This window comes from Bos indicus x Bos taurus, chromosome 11 (assembly GCF_003369695.1).
Source record: "Bos indicus x Bos taurus breed Angus x Brahman F1 hybrid chromosome 11, Bos_hybrid_MaternalHap_v2.0, whole genome shotgun sequence".
Classification (NCBI taxonomy): domain Eukaryota; kingdom Metazoa; phylum Chordata; class Mammalia; order Artiodactyla; family Bovidae; genus Bos; species Bos indicus x Bos taurus.
The window spans coordinates 73,115,809-73,131,228 of NC_040086.1; the positions used below are offsets into that span (position 1 = coordinate 73,115,809).

Sequence of the window (15,420 nt, forward strand, 5' to 3'; positions counted from 1 at the left end):
ACACCACAGATGCCACCCACCTAGTGTTCCTGTAAACACCTGGAATGCAGAATTCAGATTCTTGTGTGCTAAAACTGTAAAACAAGAGCCACCAGAGTTACATCCCTGATGGCTCAGATGGTAAAGAATCTGCCTACAGTGGAGAAGACCCAGGGTTTGACCCCTGGGTCAGGAAGATCCCCTGGAGAAGGGAATGGCTACCCACTCTAGTATTCTTGCCTGGGAAATCCCATGGACAGAGAAACCTGGTGGGCTACAGTCCTTGGGGTCTCAAAGAGTCAGACACAACTGAGCAACTAACACTTTAACTTTCAGCCATGTGGGTACAATTTTCTGTTCCTATTGGGTGGCTCTAGGGTCCTTTGGCTTTGACCTTCTTGCTGAGTTTACTTAGGCTGAAAGTACTGATTTCAGGCCCCATTCCTCATGGATCCCTCTGTGCATATCAGGAGCGATATTAGTAGTTGGTCCTTTGCCCTTATCACTTTTCCATTTGTTTCCCCTCATTTCACTGGTAATTATTAATATAATGTCAATGTCTTTTCTTCCAGTCCTCCTCGCCCTCCGACGAACCTGAATGACACCATGGTGAGCCACATGTCCTCTGGGGCGCCCACGCCCACCAAGAGGTATGTCATGCTTGTGCCTCAGTCCCCGCTGGGAGTTGGCTTCTGACCTCTGCCCTGAGAAGCAGAGCATTCCACAGGGCAGAAAGGACTGGCTTTCCTTCTCTTCCTCTGACTGTCTTTTTATATTATTTTCTATGTTTTACCCTCCTGTTTTGTTCCCTACTAACTTATAAATATAGCAGCTGAAGGAGCCTGCTTTTGAGTGGTGCCTGAGGTGGATACTGTCCCTTTATGACAACCAGTGAACATGGTGTCAAAGCGGATTAGGCTTGTTTGAGATCTCTTTATTTTTTTAACATTAAACAATATTTGATGAGCATGAATTTCAACAGTTTTGCATTAGAGTTCTTGGAAAGTCAAAGATCATTTCTGCTTTCTGATTGGACTGCATAAATTGAGCTGATTCCTTATGTTCTCCTACATCATTCTGTATAGAATTTATAAGCATCTAAGTTGAAAAGCCTGAGTTTCTCTCTTAATTACACAAGGACTTTCCTTAGGGTCCTTCAAGGCACTAGAACAGTATACTCCTTTCTCCTCTTTATTTCATTACTCTTCTCCAAAATTCTCTTAGGCAGGACTTGAAAGAGCTGTATGAAATGGTTGACTTCCCATCTGATTTAAGCTGTTCCCTCACCAGAGCAATGCAGAAAATTTCTCAAGGGCACACCAATAAAGAATTCTTTCTAGGAGTCATCGCTCAAAAAAAAATACAAAAAAACTCAAAGATATTCCCACCTACTCCCCAAGTCCTTCCTGAAGAAGAGCGCTTTGTACTGTAAACCTGAAGAAAACTATGTGTACTGATCGCTTTGGATTAATTTAACCAAAGAAATGTCATCTATGTAATAATACTTTGACTTTATATATATAATACTTAAGATATTAATACTTAAGAGCAATTATGTTTGTTCACATTAGGTAAAACTCCGTGAGCAGTGTTTCCCAGCCTGGAGTGATGAGAAGCATCAGCTGGGTCACTTGCTAAACATACGCATTTCTGGGATCACACATTTCTCAGACCGAGTGGACCCTGAGATCCTGGGAAGCCACATGGTTAGCAAGTATTCCAGGTGATTCTTATCATCAAGCAGTTTGGGAAATAGCCTTAGAAAGAAATGAAGGAGTAAACCGTAGGAATCTGCCACCCTGCAGTAGAGGATTTAGGGACTTAACAAACCAGAGTGACTTGCTAATGCAGTGTTACCCACATGGACACTCAGCACCCTGACCAGATGACAGTGCTTGTCTGCAGCCTTGTTGGGACGCTCCAGCAGGACAGCAGCTACACTGCTTCTTTGGGGCAAAATTGAGTGGTGTGAGCAGTCTCAACTCTGCACAGACTCCTGAGCCCTTTGACTTTGTGTTTGAATCCTGGCTCTCACCTGACCTTGCACAAGATTCTTATCTTGGTTGATTTATCTGTAGAATGAGGACAATAATAGTATCTACATTATGGGGTGTGTGTGCGAGGATGTAAGCTACTGTCCTTGGTATTTAGGAAGTGAACTAATGAGAGAACAGGTGGGGAGGAGGGGCTGATTTACAGAGGATGTCCTTTCTCAGAGGAACAGGAGGCTTATGAAAGAATACACGGCAGTAGAAGCTCTCCCACCTGCCTCGATTTTACAGTCACCCTTGCTGGCCTTAGCTTTTTATGGTAAACACTCGTAACATTCAGAGCCAGACCCAGAATCTAAGTATCAACTCAGGAATGTTTCTGCTTCAGAACTCAGAAGACAAGGTAGATTATTGAAAGAAGTCAGCTTGTGGGTTTTATGTTTTGTTAGTCGCTCAGTCGTATCTGGCTCTTTGCAACCCCATGAACTGTAGCCCGCCAGGCTCCTCTGTCCGTGGAATTTTCCAGACAAGAATTCTGGAGTGGGTTGCCATTCCCTACTCCAGGGAATCTTCCCCCCCCCAGGGATCAAACCCAGGTCTCCTATATTACAGGCAGATCCTTTACGATCTTAGCTAGCAGGAAAGTCCAGGTTTTATGTTTTAGCAACGCCATTTATAAGGACTTCACTTCACCTGAGTTCTCCTCACTTACTAGTTTTGTCATCTGACTCCCTGAGGGCCCTAAGTATGGTGACCAAGGGCACTGTGCATTTAGGGACCCACAGCTGAATGCAGTTGCTAGAGTCTGTTGGAGGGAGTACATTTTTCTGGATGATATTTCATTGCTTGAGCAGGCTGAAAGAAGGGAGTTGGAGTAATAATCATCACAGCTCCTCTCTAGAAGGACTGCTACCCTTAAGCTTGATGTTGCTGCATAAAGCCCCAGCTCAGTAGTCAACGGCCAGCTGCCATTGTCAGTCACAAAATATCTACGATTTCTGAAAGTTGTTTCAGATGATACTGTATAACCTGGGTGAATATTTTAAAGTCAGCAGTTCAGCTAGCATCTCTTTCTGGATAGGCTTCGTCAGTGCTAGCGGTGGTAGTCACAGACTTTCCAGGGGCTGACCAGCAGACCAAGCGAGGCCAAAGCCCTAAGAGACTGGAGCAAAGGCAGAGCTCTGTGACTTAGCATGAAGAGTAGTTGTTAGAGAGGCTGCGTGGGAACAAGATGCCCCTGTCCAGCAATATTGTCCTTAGAACTTTAGGAGATTTCATTTCTATTCAGAATGAAATGATGATATAACATCCAGACATTAATTGCATAACTCATAGATCTGGCTCTTCCTGGCCCCAGTTACTAACCCGTATAAATTTCAGATAGTACCCTATTTACTTCCTCGAGGACTCATCCGTGTTTGTTTTCTCCTCTGAATGTCGTCAGACCTGTGTCTCCAGAGTCTGAGAAAAGCCAGGAGCCTGACACGTCATCCCAGTCATAGATCCTTCCTCTGCCAGGGCAAAGAATCCTCGGGGGGCGTAAGGCTACTCTCCAGAATGAGGTTTTCTTTAGAACTCAGCATAAGACGTAAGTCACTGAGTCAAATAAGAATACACACAGTATCAAAAACGCCCCAGGAAAAAATTAAGAGTTCCAATTTCTACCTTTCTGATAGGCCATGCATATAAAAATAGTCACAGCCCCAGTGGTGAAAAAATATTTGATTAGCTCAGGAAAAGATGGTCTCAAATGTAATGGTTACTTTTTACAGAAGAAAACCTTATAAAGGGCTGAGATGCTGACAATCATGTGAGAAACTGTAAATTATGTACCTGAAAGGTTCCCCTCTAGGGATTTGCCCTCCAAATATTCTTCTAATATTCTCATATTGACATGTTTATAGTTGAAAAGAAATTTCGTCTTTGTCTGAGACTGAGTAGTTTCTAGAAATGTGCTTCTGTTAAAGAATCAGAACAGTATACTTAAAAACAAACAAACTTCCAGAACTTTAAAACAGACTTAAATTGCCCCTCTGCTAGTTAATTTCCTCTGAGGCTTGCTTCTACCCGTCTATTTCCCCAAGGTTCAGAATGTGATTACATTATTACGGTCTGCACTATTGTACTATTTTAAGTCATACCTTATATTCAAACCAATATGAAAAATGATGCTGATATTTTTAATGTATTCTAAAGCTTTGCCTTTAATTATTTATACACATAAAAATGTTTACAATTCTGTGGGCACTTCATATAACTTTGACATCAACAAAAACCTCCAGGATGAAACTTTTGACTTTGTGCATTTGTTTGGTACAGTAGTTTTAACTCTTTTAACTTCAAGTATTAAAATCTAAAAAAGCACAAACCCAGTTAAGCCAGATGAAAACATTGTAAAAGTCTTGTGTACAACCTTGTACGGACTTCCCTGGTGGTCCGGGGATTGAGGGTCCATCTTCTAATGCAGGGGATGCAGATTTGACCTCTGATCGGGGAACTAAGATCCCACATGCCGTGGGGCATCTGAGCCTGCATACAGCAAACAGAGTAGCCCTCATACTGCAGCTGGAGAAGCCCCTGGAATGCGCTGCAACAAAGACCAGCACAGCCCAACAAAAAGAAGAAAGGGAAGAGCAGAAGCTGAACTGCCACCGAGACGTCCACCTTTGGCTTCTCCATCTCTTGGCTCCTCTCAGAGGGCAGTCTTCATTCCCTCCTCCTATAGAACAGCCACTGCTCAAGGTGCCAGTGGCTTCCAACTCACATCCTCAGCCTTGTCACTCAAGAGGTTGTGCCTTTCTTCTTTCAGATTAGGAGACTCCAGGAAAGGATTCTTGTTGTCCTGGATGGCATTACTGCCTATCCTCGTGTGTGTGTGTGTGTGAGAGAGAGGGAGCCAAACTCTCAGACCTGTATCAGGAGAATTGAGGGAGGAGCATTTCCCCTAAAGAAGGTTGTACTGTCAAGAGCAGCAGAGATCCTGTAAATAGAAAAATACCAGAGGTCGTTGGCAGAGTGCTGTTTTGCTGCCCAGCACAGAGAGGTGTGCAGAGGTGTGCACATGTGCACGCGCGCACACACACACACACACTTCCCTCCCCACGAGCTTTTCTTCCTGACACAGTGCAGCAATATGACTATGAGTGCACACTCACCTTTCCTGGAGGTCTTATCCACCTCCTGCAGACAGCATGGGGTCCCGGATATCTGGGTAACGTCCATTCATCAGGATCAGCTCTTTTGTGATTCATTAACCTAGTCTACCGTGACCGAATGAGAAGTTTTAAGAACGCTCACATCTTTACAACTCACAGCTACAACTGCAACTCACAAGTCTGTAACAGCAGATATCTGAAAATAGGATAATTGTAATTTAGAGAAGCGGGGGAGGGGGGGAGGGGAGAGGAAAGTCACAGGAAATAGGACATATTAAGCCATATCTGCCCATTTCCTCCTGAAACACCATGAAAATGACAGTCAAGAGATTTTTTTTTTTTTAGTAGAAGCCCACAACAACAGAGAAAAATGGGCGAGGAAACAATAGCAAGAACATTTTGGAAGCAGCAAAGCAGATGGCTGAATGGTAACTGATTTTTCCAGACTGGAGAGAACTAAAACCTAAGCCAACTGAGAAACCCAGAGGAAAGCCCACCCGGGAATGGGAAGGCTCTGTGGGGGGAAATACAGAATGATGGCTCATAGTCTGTGTAAGAAGCACTTACAGCCTCAGAATGTCTACATAACTGGGCACCTGCCCCTGCCCTACCCTGCCAGAGCTGAGATTTATGCCTGTGGTTTCTGGAACAATACAACCCCCATAAAAACCCAACTTGTCCTGATCATCTCACCTTGGTGGGCTGAGGCTACTGGCTTCCAGACAACGTGTCTCTGTCTCTTGGAACATCATATTAAAGACTTCAGGAAAGCCCCACTGTGTCCTGTTACTCCTCTCAAAGTGCTTAGGGCTCCAGCCAGAGGGGCACAAGATCCAAGTCCTAGGATCCCAGAGATTACAGTTTAACCAGTGGCTTTGCTCTGTAGCCATGTAGCAAAGATTGACGTATTCCCTCCCTGGATGGAGAGTTTTGCTACCATTGACACTTCTTGACTCAGCTAGTTCCAATCAGCGTTACACCCCACTCCCAGTATTAGTTTCTATTTTAGTCATAATTCTTGGCTACAAATAATAGAAGGTCAGTTTGAATTGGCTTAGGGAAAACAAGAAGATTTTTTTGTTTTTGTAACCAGGCTGTGGGCAGAGCAGGGGGTAGTGGCTGGGCCCCTGGGCGGACAGAGCAAGGGGAACTCTAACTGCTGTAGGTGTTTCCCCCACCCATCACCTCCTCGCTCCTCTCTACTGCACATCTGCTCCTTCTTCCCTAATGTAACTATCATTCCACGCAGCAGGGAACAAAGCCAGGAGACCCATGTGTTCACATTTCGTAACCTCATTGCTCTAGGTGGATCCAGTTTGAAAACTTTCAATGGAAGTTACATTGGATCCATCTTGGGTCGTGTTACCCACCCCGGTGTTTTCTGTTCAGTGGCCCCACCTAGAATAACATGGTTGAATGGGTAGGGGTCAATTCACAAACAAGGGTGAGTCTACTTCCCTGGAGAAGGTGGGGCTGTTGAGGAGACATGTCACTATAAACTTCTTTCTCAGGTGGTTTCTGAAAGAAGTACACGTGAAAGCATATTACATCACACCTCCACGTGCATGGATTTCTTTCAGGAGACCTTTGTTCCCTTACCCCCTTAATTTTTCTCAAGGGTTAAATAATTCTTGCTATTCTGTTCAGTTTATGGAGATGATTGCGTGGGACATAACACCCCCTTTGAGTGGTGAACAGGTAAATACAAGAGCCACAGATCCTGAGTAAGTCACCAGTTGCAAGGGACCTTAAATAAGGGCAAGATTTTATCGGAGCCTTTTTACTTTAATCCATACTTCACAAGAAGGAGAAGCAGTTTTTAAAGGCCAGGAGGTGCCACAGTTTAAGTACTACTTCTGAGCTATAGAAACGTGACCAAGTTAAGAGGTGAGTTGTCCTATATGGGTTTTAAAATGGCTTTCTGACTGGGCGGCAAGATAAAGAGCTTATCTTGTTATCTACAGAAGGCAGTGGAGTGACAGAAGCCACAGAACGCTGCCTTTTCAGACTGAAAACAAAAGAGATGTGGGGAAACTGAGAAGAGAGACAAAATGAAATTGGTCAAGGCAGATACTGTGCATGTGTGGACTCGGGCCACTGATTCTCTCTTTCTGTGAAATGAGAAAAATAGAGTTTGGTGGAAAGCAAAAACTAATGAGGTTTTCAGCAGCGCCCTGAAACAGCTACCTTGTATGAATTCTTTGTGACAACCTCTCCAAGGCAACTCAGCAATTATTTTTTCTCCAATTTTTTTTTTTTCCTTGAAAGACAGAAAAGCAGAGTAATTGAAAATTAACACATAATCTTATGGAACTGCAGAGTTGGCACATTTCCAGAGTCTGTCTGATGGCCTGGGCAGCCTGCCAGTTTTCAGTGGCTTCTGGGTTGGGATTAAATTCCATTTCCATTCAAGCATTTAAGGTAAACCCTTCAGCAGTTCTAACTCAGGTTAGTACAGATTAAAAGCTTGAGTATTTCCAACTCCATACTTCCAAACTTTGATATGAATAGTTTCCTCCTCTCGTTGGACTGAGGCTTGAGATCCAGAATGTGAGCAAGAATTGCATCCATGATGGACTGTCAGCAGAGCAGAGGGGAAGAAGGAGCAGGTCTGGGGGAGAAATCGTGAGTTGAGTGTCCCCACATTTCGATTGAGATGCTTGAGGGATCTTGGGCTTGAAGACGGGCTTGCTACATTTTGAATGTGGGGGTGCTGAGGAAGGGAGTGGTTGGTTTTCTTTCTGGTTTGAGCTAGGTACCTTTGGTCAAAACACAGAAGGAAGATTTTGGGAGGAAGTTAGCAAGGTTATGTGAGTTAGAGGAGCCTGGGGGACGTCAGGGAACCACACCATTGCATGAATTCTTGAGATCTGACAAATGGCCAGTAGAACATATACACAGTCAGTCTCTCTCTCTCTCACACACACACACATTTTTACATATGCTTTGGAGGCTGTTGCCTTGGATACCTCATGACTGTCCCTGCTGCTAAGAAGCTGACTAGGTGCAGCACATTGCTTTCTAATAAGATGCTATTAAGATGCTCCATGAGCTTGCACACACGACGGAAACTCCTATAGTGATGCTCAAATTCCTGTGCTGGTCTGGCTTAGACGGACTTGGTTTTTCATCCCCATCAAACTATTAAAATGTTTCAATTTCTTTTAATAAGCAGACACTTAAAACAAATCAGTGCTGTAGTATAAGGTCTTAACCTTTTTCCTGGATCTCATTAGGAAAACTCTAGTCTGCTCCCCACCAATCCAATCTCGTTTTTGCGACCAAAGGGATTTTTCTGAAGTACAGGTCTGAGTATGTTATGCTCCTGGATAAAAATCTTTAGTGGCTCTTCCCTTCTGCAGTGCTGTCCAAAAGCATGGAAATGTTCTGTGCTAACCCGTCTGGTAGCCATTAGTCATGTGTGGGTACTGTACACTTGAAATATGACTGATGCAACACAGTGAATTTTTAATTTTACTTAAATTAATTTGAATTTAAACAGCCACAGGTGGCTAGTGGCAGTGCAGTTCTGCAAGATGCAAGACACATTCTTCATTTCTGAGCTGACCCTCGCCATCCTCTGCAGCCATACCTATTCCATGGTTTCTACTTGGCATTTACTCTCAGAGTTACTTAATCACTCACAGTTCCCCAAGCAGGTCGGCGCATATGCTGCTCTGCCTTGGTGCCTCCCATCCTTTTTCCTGTTATTTCCTTCTCTTTGTCATCTAATTCTGCCTTCTCAACTTAGCTTCACCACCTCCAGGAAGCCTTCCCTAGTACCCTAAAGCTAGATGAAGTGTTCGTCTTCTATGATCTGTAGCATCTTGTACATATCATAGAATTGTTATTAGCCATTTGTTTCATGCTTTTCAAGACCCTTAGCTCCTTGAAGGCAAAAATCCACCAGGCTTGATCCAGAAACTTACTCCTTTTCTCAAATCTTGCTGCTGCTTGCCCCTTGATCAGCATTTCTGCTAGGAAAGGGGTTTTCTTCATCAGTTATTTCAAGCACGTAGCATCGTATAGCAATGCCTGCTTGTTTCACTGAGGGCTGAGAGATAAAGGACAGGGATTATACTGGAATATCCGGTTCTGATGCAGTACACTCCTGCTGGCCCCTCTTGGTTAGCTGTAACTTCCACTCTTTATCAGTGAGAAACCTGGCTCCCGTCAGTCACCATCCGTTTACATATTTGGTCGGTGGCTGATAGTGTGCATAGCAGTTTCAGAATTGCTGATTTATTTTTTAAACAGATGATTGTTAAGTCATATATTATACAACTCATCCATTTAACACATACCATTTAGTGGTTTTTAGTATATTCACAGAGTTGTAAAACCATTACCACGATAGATTTGAGAACATTTTCATCACCTCCCCAAACTGATTTGTTACTAAAAAAAATCTCTGCAGTGTGGAGACTCGACTGTAGAGAACTAGAGTGGAAGAAAAGAAAACAGTCACGAGGCTCTTGGAGTAGACCAAGTGGCCCTGGGGGAGGACTTCCAGACGAGAGTATGGCAGCAGTAGGCATGGCAGGAGTGGCTGGTTTGGGGATCTGTTCTGAAAGTAGAGCCAGCAGGACCTGGTTAAGAGATTAGATGGGCAACAGGAGGAAAAGAGAAATCAAGAAGACTTCTCAGCTTTGGGGCTTGTTGACTGGGTGAATGAGAATGCCGTTTATTAAACCAGCCAGTTGCGGGGAGTGGCAGGTGAACAAGGAACGTGTGGAGAATTGAGCTGTATTTTGAACATGTTGGGCTTGAGATGCCTGTTAGGCAGGCAAGGGCAGATGCTGAACGGGCATCAAAGTTACATGATTCTGGAGCTCTGGGGAGAGGTCAGGGCTGGAGTACGAAGCTGAGAAGATTACAGGTAATGCCTTTTATGGAAGATTGTTCTAAGAACAAACAGAAGATCTGTAAAAGTCTCTGATGGGTCACAGTACTTTGTTGGTAGTAACTGCTATGTTATGGTATTTAATCCTCCCAACACTCTCTAAAGTAAATATTTCATGAGGTAGATTTTGTATTATTGTGATTTTACAAATGAGAAGACTAAGACATAGAGAGGTTAATGTCCAAGCTCACATGGCTAACAAGTGTCAGAGTTTGGATTAAACCCAGGACTGCCTGACTCCTGTGCCCGAGTTCTCGGTTGCTATGCTCTGCTGCCTTTTACTTAGTAAATAATTCTGCTACCAGGGGTGCACACTGGCTCTAGCATGCTTGCTTGTAGTGTCTCTGACCTTGTCCCACCCCTGCTTACCCTTCATCCCAGCCACCCACCCCCTCACCACCCCCACCCACCATCAGATCCCTTCCCCATGCTACCTTGCCCATGGGTGTGTTCTTAACCTGGGCCAAAGGCGCCCTCTCTTGCTAACACTGGAGATTCTGCTGGAGCTATGAGACTGTCACCTAGGATCCCAAGCCTCTGTTGTTTTGGAGAGCCATTCTCGTACTGCAGTGTGCAGCTGGAGCCCTGGAAGCTTGTTTCAAATGCATATTCCCAGGCCTCGTTCCCAGGTAATTTGATTCAGTAGAAGCTTGAGGGTTCTAAAGGAAGAAGTCTGGGGAAATGTGTTTTTAGAAATGCTGCCTTTGACCCTGCAGTCCCATCAGGACCTTCTGTCCCCAACTATGCTCATTATTACCATTGGTTTAGAGCTGGGAGATGCCTTATGAGGGAAAGAACTCTCTTTAGGTACCTGGGGAGAAATGTATTCATCTCATGGTCACTTCTCTTTTTAACTTTGGTTCATTTTAATCACCCTTGTCTTTGCTGGTCTCCCTAATTGGGTAAAATTCTACTATTACTTCCTCTCATAGGAGAACAGTGTCCTTATCGTCATAACACTCATTACACTTGGAGTTTTCCTTATTTGTGTGATCATCTCTTTTCTACTTGACTATTGCTCTCTTGATGTTAACAGTCAAGGAGAAAAATCCACGTCTGGGTTTTGCTCATGTCCTCCTGTCCTGGCACAGTGCTGACTCTAGTCAGTGCTCCAAACATTGACTCACATGCCCAATCTCCATCAGAAGTGCCATTCAAACTATTGTGTACTCAGGCGTGCAAATCACCTACTTTTATGGGTTGAATTAACTTTTGATAGCTTAGAAATAGAACAGTTATTTTCATTATTTTATTTGTTATAGGATTCCAAAATATTCCAAAGGATTGACTTTGTTTTAGAAAAACAGAGTTCTAAAGCAAAATCTGTTTGTAAGTTGGGATTGTATATATGTTGCATATACACATTGCAGCACATTCAATGCATGTATGCATAATCAAAAAAGAAAGGGTTTATCAAAAAGTAAATCTGAAAAACAGGTACATTTTTGAATGTGAGTAGAATGACATAACACCCATTGTTGTTCAGTTGCTAAGTCCTGTCTGACTCTTTGCAGCCCTATTGATTGCAGCACGCCAGGCTCCTCTGTTCTCCACTATCTCCTGGAGTTTGCTCAAATTCATGTCTATTGAGTCGGTGATGCCATCTCACCATCTCAAACTCTGTCGTTCCCTTCTCCTTCTGCCTTCAGTCTTTCCCAGCATCAGGGTCTTTTCCAATGAGTTGGCTCTTCATATCAAGTGGCCAAAGTATTGGAGCTTCAGCTTTAGCATCAGTCCTTCCAATAAATATTCAAGGTTGATTTCCTTTAGGATTGACTGTTTTGATCTCCTTGCAGTCCAAGAGACTCTCAAGAGTCTGCCCCAAACAAAATTGTCCAAAGATTCATGGGCATTTAAGTTCCTCATTTGCCATAAGCAGCTAATGTTAATGCTTTTCGTTTTGGCCTAGATCCCTAATCATCTGGCAAACAACACTAGTTCTGAATAGCAGTCTTCGTATCATCCTAAAATGGAGTTTAATGGACTGTTGCTTCTAGAGTAAACGTCTCCAGTTTCTGTTCTGCCATTTCCTTTGGAACACATCATGGTCAGATTTTCATGCCCGTTACTCTGCCAAAACTACTTTTGTCAAGGAGACCAGAGACTTCCCACATGCTAAATCCAGTGGTGAATTCTCAGGACTTCCGGGCTTGACCTGTCAGTGGCATTTGATGTAGATGATTGCTGCCTTGTACTTGAAACACTTTCTGTGCTTGCCTGTAGATACTATGCTTTCTGGCTTTTCTCCTATTCCTTCTCTGCCTCCTTTGCTGATTTTTCCATACCTCTTTGACCTATAAATGTTAGCATACCAGAGGGACCACTTCTCTTTTCTGTCTGTACTCAACTCACTGTAGGTGATCCCATCCATACTCATGACTTTCGATAAAATCTGCATACTAGTTACTGTAAAACTTCTTTTTCTGACTGAGACTTTTTCCTTGAACTTTCACCTTTTCCCTCACACATCTTCCTCCTAATCAATACCTTCACTTGGGTATTTAATATATATTTCATAACTAGCATGTTTTAAACTCAGTTCTATATCTTCTCCCACCAAATCTGCTTCTCCCATATTCTTCCCCATCTCTGTGAATGGCAGTCCCATTTTCTTAGTTGCTTGGTCAGAATCGTTAATTTTTCTCCCATCTAAACTGTCAGGTTATTAAATCTATCCAAAATCACTGTCAAAGTCTATCTAATATCTTGTTATTTATTATCACTTCTACAGCTACTATTTCCTAGCCACTCTTGTCTCTCATCTGGAATGTCAAGATGCCTTCTAATTGACTGCTTATTCCCCCTGCTCTCTAGCACTTTATCCTTCCTGTAGCAAATGATCCTATTAAAATACAAGTTACACCTCACTTCTGCTCAAAACTTTCCAGTAAATTCTAATTTCAGAGTAAAAACTAAAGCTTTTGTCCTGGTATGCAGGATTATATAACCTACTTCTTAATCTGTCTGCCATAAAGACCCAGCTTTGTTTTGAATTCTAGTTTGAAGTGAACTGATACTTTACAGAGATATGATAAAAATAAGTTACTACAGAAAGAACCTCCACTCTGGTCATGGTGGACTAACTGGTATCAAATTAGCTCTCTCACTATAAACCACTGGAAAACTGGTCTGAATGTAAAAACAACAGTTTTCAGGAATTAGACAGTAAGTAGCGTAGGACTGATTCCTGAGATGGAAAACAAGTGAGATAGCCCCATGATTGCCCAGACTTTCTGCAGGAATGCATTTGCCAAACACCAGTGCAGGATATAAGCAGAGCAAGGTGGTCTTGCTGAGAATGAGAAAGTAGAGATTGGAGTCAGGGAGCAAAATTTGCTGAGCAAAACACCAGAGAGGAATACATGTGCAGAGAAAGAGCTCCATAAATCTGAAGAGAGATCCCTTGAGTCTTCAGCTAAAAACTAAGCTGTATTTGCATGTAATGAGATTTCACATGATCTGAGAGAGAACAACCCCTGGGGATTTGAAAGTGGAACAACTACCTGAGCTCACACTGTTGAGTTCTAACCAACATATATAGTTTGAGTTCTAACCAACCAGAGTAAAGAGACAAGATTGAATGCTTGAGGCACTCAGTGAAGACCCCAGAAGGACCACATCTTAGGAGTGGGTCAAATTAGCCCTAAATAAAGTTACTCTAGATCTGCACTAATGAAGCTTCAACACAAGCCTCAAAAGGATCAAGCTGTTCACAAGGAAATTGACTGCCATTCTTAAGAGGAAGACAACAAAATCCAGACATTCAGCAACATAATACTGTGCATTTGCACCATTCAGTGGAAAATTAGAAGACATAGGAAGAGGCAGGAAAGTATGACATGTAACCAGGAGACAATTAGTCAACATAACAGAGCCAGAAATAACCCATGTGATGCAGCTAACACACATGGACTTTGAAGCATCCATGATAAGTATCGAAAGTATAAACGAGGAACTTCCGTGGTTGTGCAGTGGTTAAGACTCCGTGCTCCCAGTGCAGGGTGCCAGGGTTCCATCCCTGGTCAAGGAACCAGATCCCACATGCCACAACTGAGAAAAAAAAAAAAGATCCTCCGTGCTGCGTCTAAAGGTCCCACATGCTATAGTGAAGAGTAAAGATCCTGAGTGCCAGAACTAAGACCTGGTGCAGCCAAGTAGTAAATATTTTAAAAATATATTTATAAAAGAAAATATCAACATAATGTGGAGAAAATGTGAGAAATAAAAAAGAACCTAGTATAAATGTGATTGGAATTTTTTGCATGTATAGTCTACTTCCATTAAAACCTTTAAAATAAAAAAATTAGAGCTTACAGGGTTGAAAGCGATTATACTGAAAAATTCAGTGAATGGACTTAACAGTAGGTCAGAAATTACAAAATGAAAGTTCACTGAACTTAAAGACAAAGCAATACAAACTATCTAAAATGAAGCAGAGAGAAAAACATTTGAAAAACAGAGCCTCAGTGACCTTTGGGACAATGTCAAACAGTGTAACAGAAGGGGAGGAAAATAATTATTCATGGAAATAATTTTTTCCAAATTTCTGAATAAATTTTTACATATTTAATGAAAACTACAAACACACAGATACAAGATGATCAACAAACTAAGCAGAATGAACACAGAAAAACATAGCAACACACATCACAATCAAATTGCAAAAAAAGAAAAAAAACGCAGTGATAAAGAGAAGACATTAAAAGCAGCTAGAGAAAAAAAGACATGTTACATATGGGAACAAGGGTAAAATTTTCCAATGAGTTCTCAATGAAAATAATGCAAGTTAGAAAATAGAATGATATCTGAAAGTGGTGAAAGAACTGAGTTTTATTCTAAAATATAGAAATTTCCTAGCTTTATCCACTGAAAAACCTAGAAGTGGTGACAACCCAAGAACAGTGAGCACTCTAGTAACCTGACTGTGGCTTCTGAATGCTCTTTCTCAGTAAAAGGGACCTGAGACCCTTGGAAGAAAGGTTGATTCTAAGTGTGGAGCAGGACATATACAAGATGAGACTGAGGCATCTTACTGTACAAACAGGGAAGCTAATAAGCTCTAGTGAAGCCTGCTTCCTGGGGTTCCCACTGGCCAAAGTTAGGACGATTTGAATACCATTGTAACGGATTGAAGCACATCAGATACACAAAAGTCTGTGAGTTTATAATGATATTAAGACAAACAAAAACCCTCCTAAGGCACTAGCTCATTTTTCTGTTGCTGTTAAATAAGAAATATTAACCATTGGTTTTACCTGTCCTGAATGAGCAGTATTTTACAGTAAGCAAATAGAAGAAATGAATAAACGTGCAAAAGATGATAAAACTAGAAAGTCAACCTTTTGTAACCCCTCATGAAATACTGTATCTAGGCAGGGATCATTTTAAATGC

At 42.4% G+C, this 15,420-nt stretch overlaps 1 protein-coding gene and 1 long non-coding RNA gene across 15 annotated transcripts in view; one reads left to right on the forward strand and one right to left on the reverse strand.

Annotated features, from left to right (window-relative positions):
• Positions 1-15,420, forward strand: part of DTNB (dystrobrevin beta) — a 241,726-nt gene that overhangs the window by 164,898 nt on the left and 61,408 nt on the right. For all 14 annotated transcript variants that reach the window (XM_027555895.1, XM_027555906.1, XM_027555893.1 and 11 more), the window contains exon 10: positions 552-629. In XM_027555895.1, coding sequence (XP_027411696.1) covers positions 552-629 — 78 coding nt within the window. The remainder of the gene's footprint in view (positions 1-551; positions 630-15,420) is intronic.
• LOC113901490 lies at positions 4,148-6,442 on the reverse strand. Its single transcript, XR_003513451.1, has 3 exons — positions 5,819-6,442; positions 5,126-5,321; positions 4,148-4,950 (listed from the first exon to the last, which is right to left on the reverse strand). It is a non-coding gene; the product is annotated as an uncharacterized LOC113901490 (long non-coding RNA).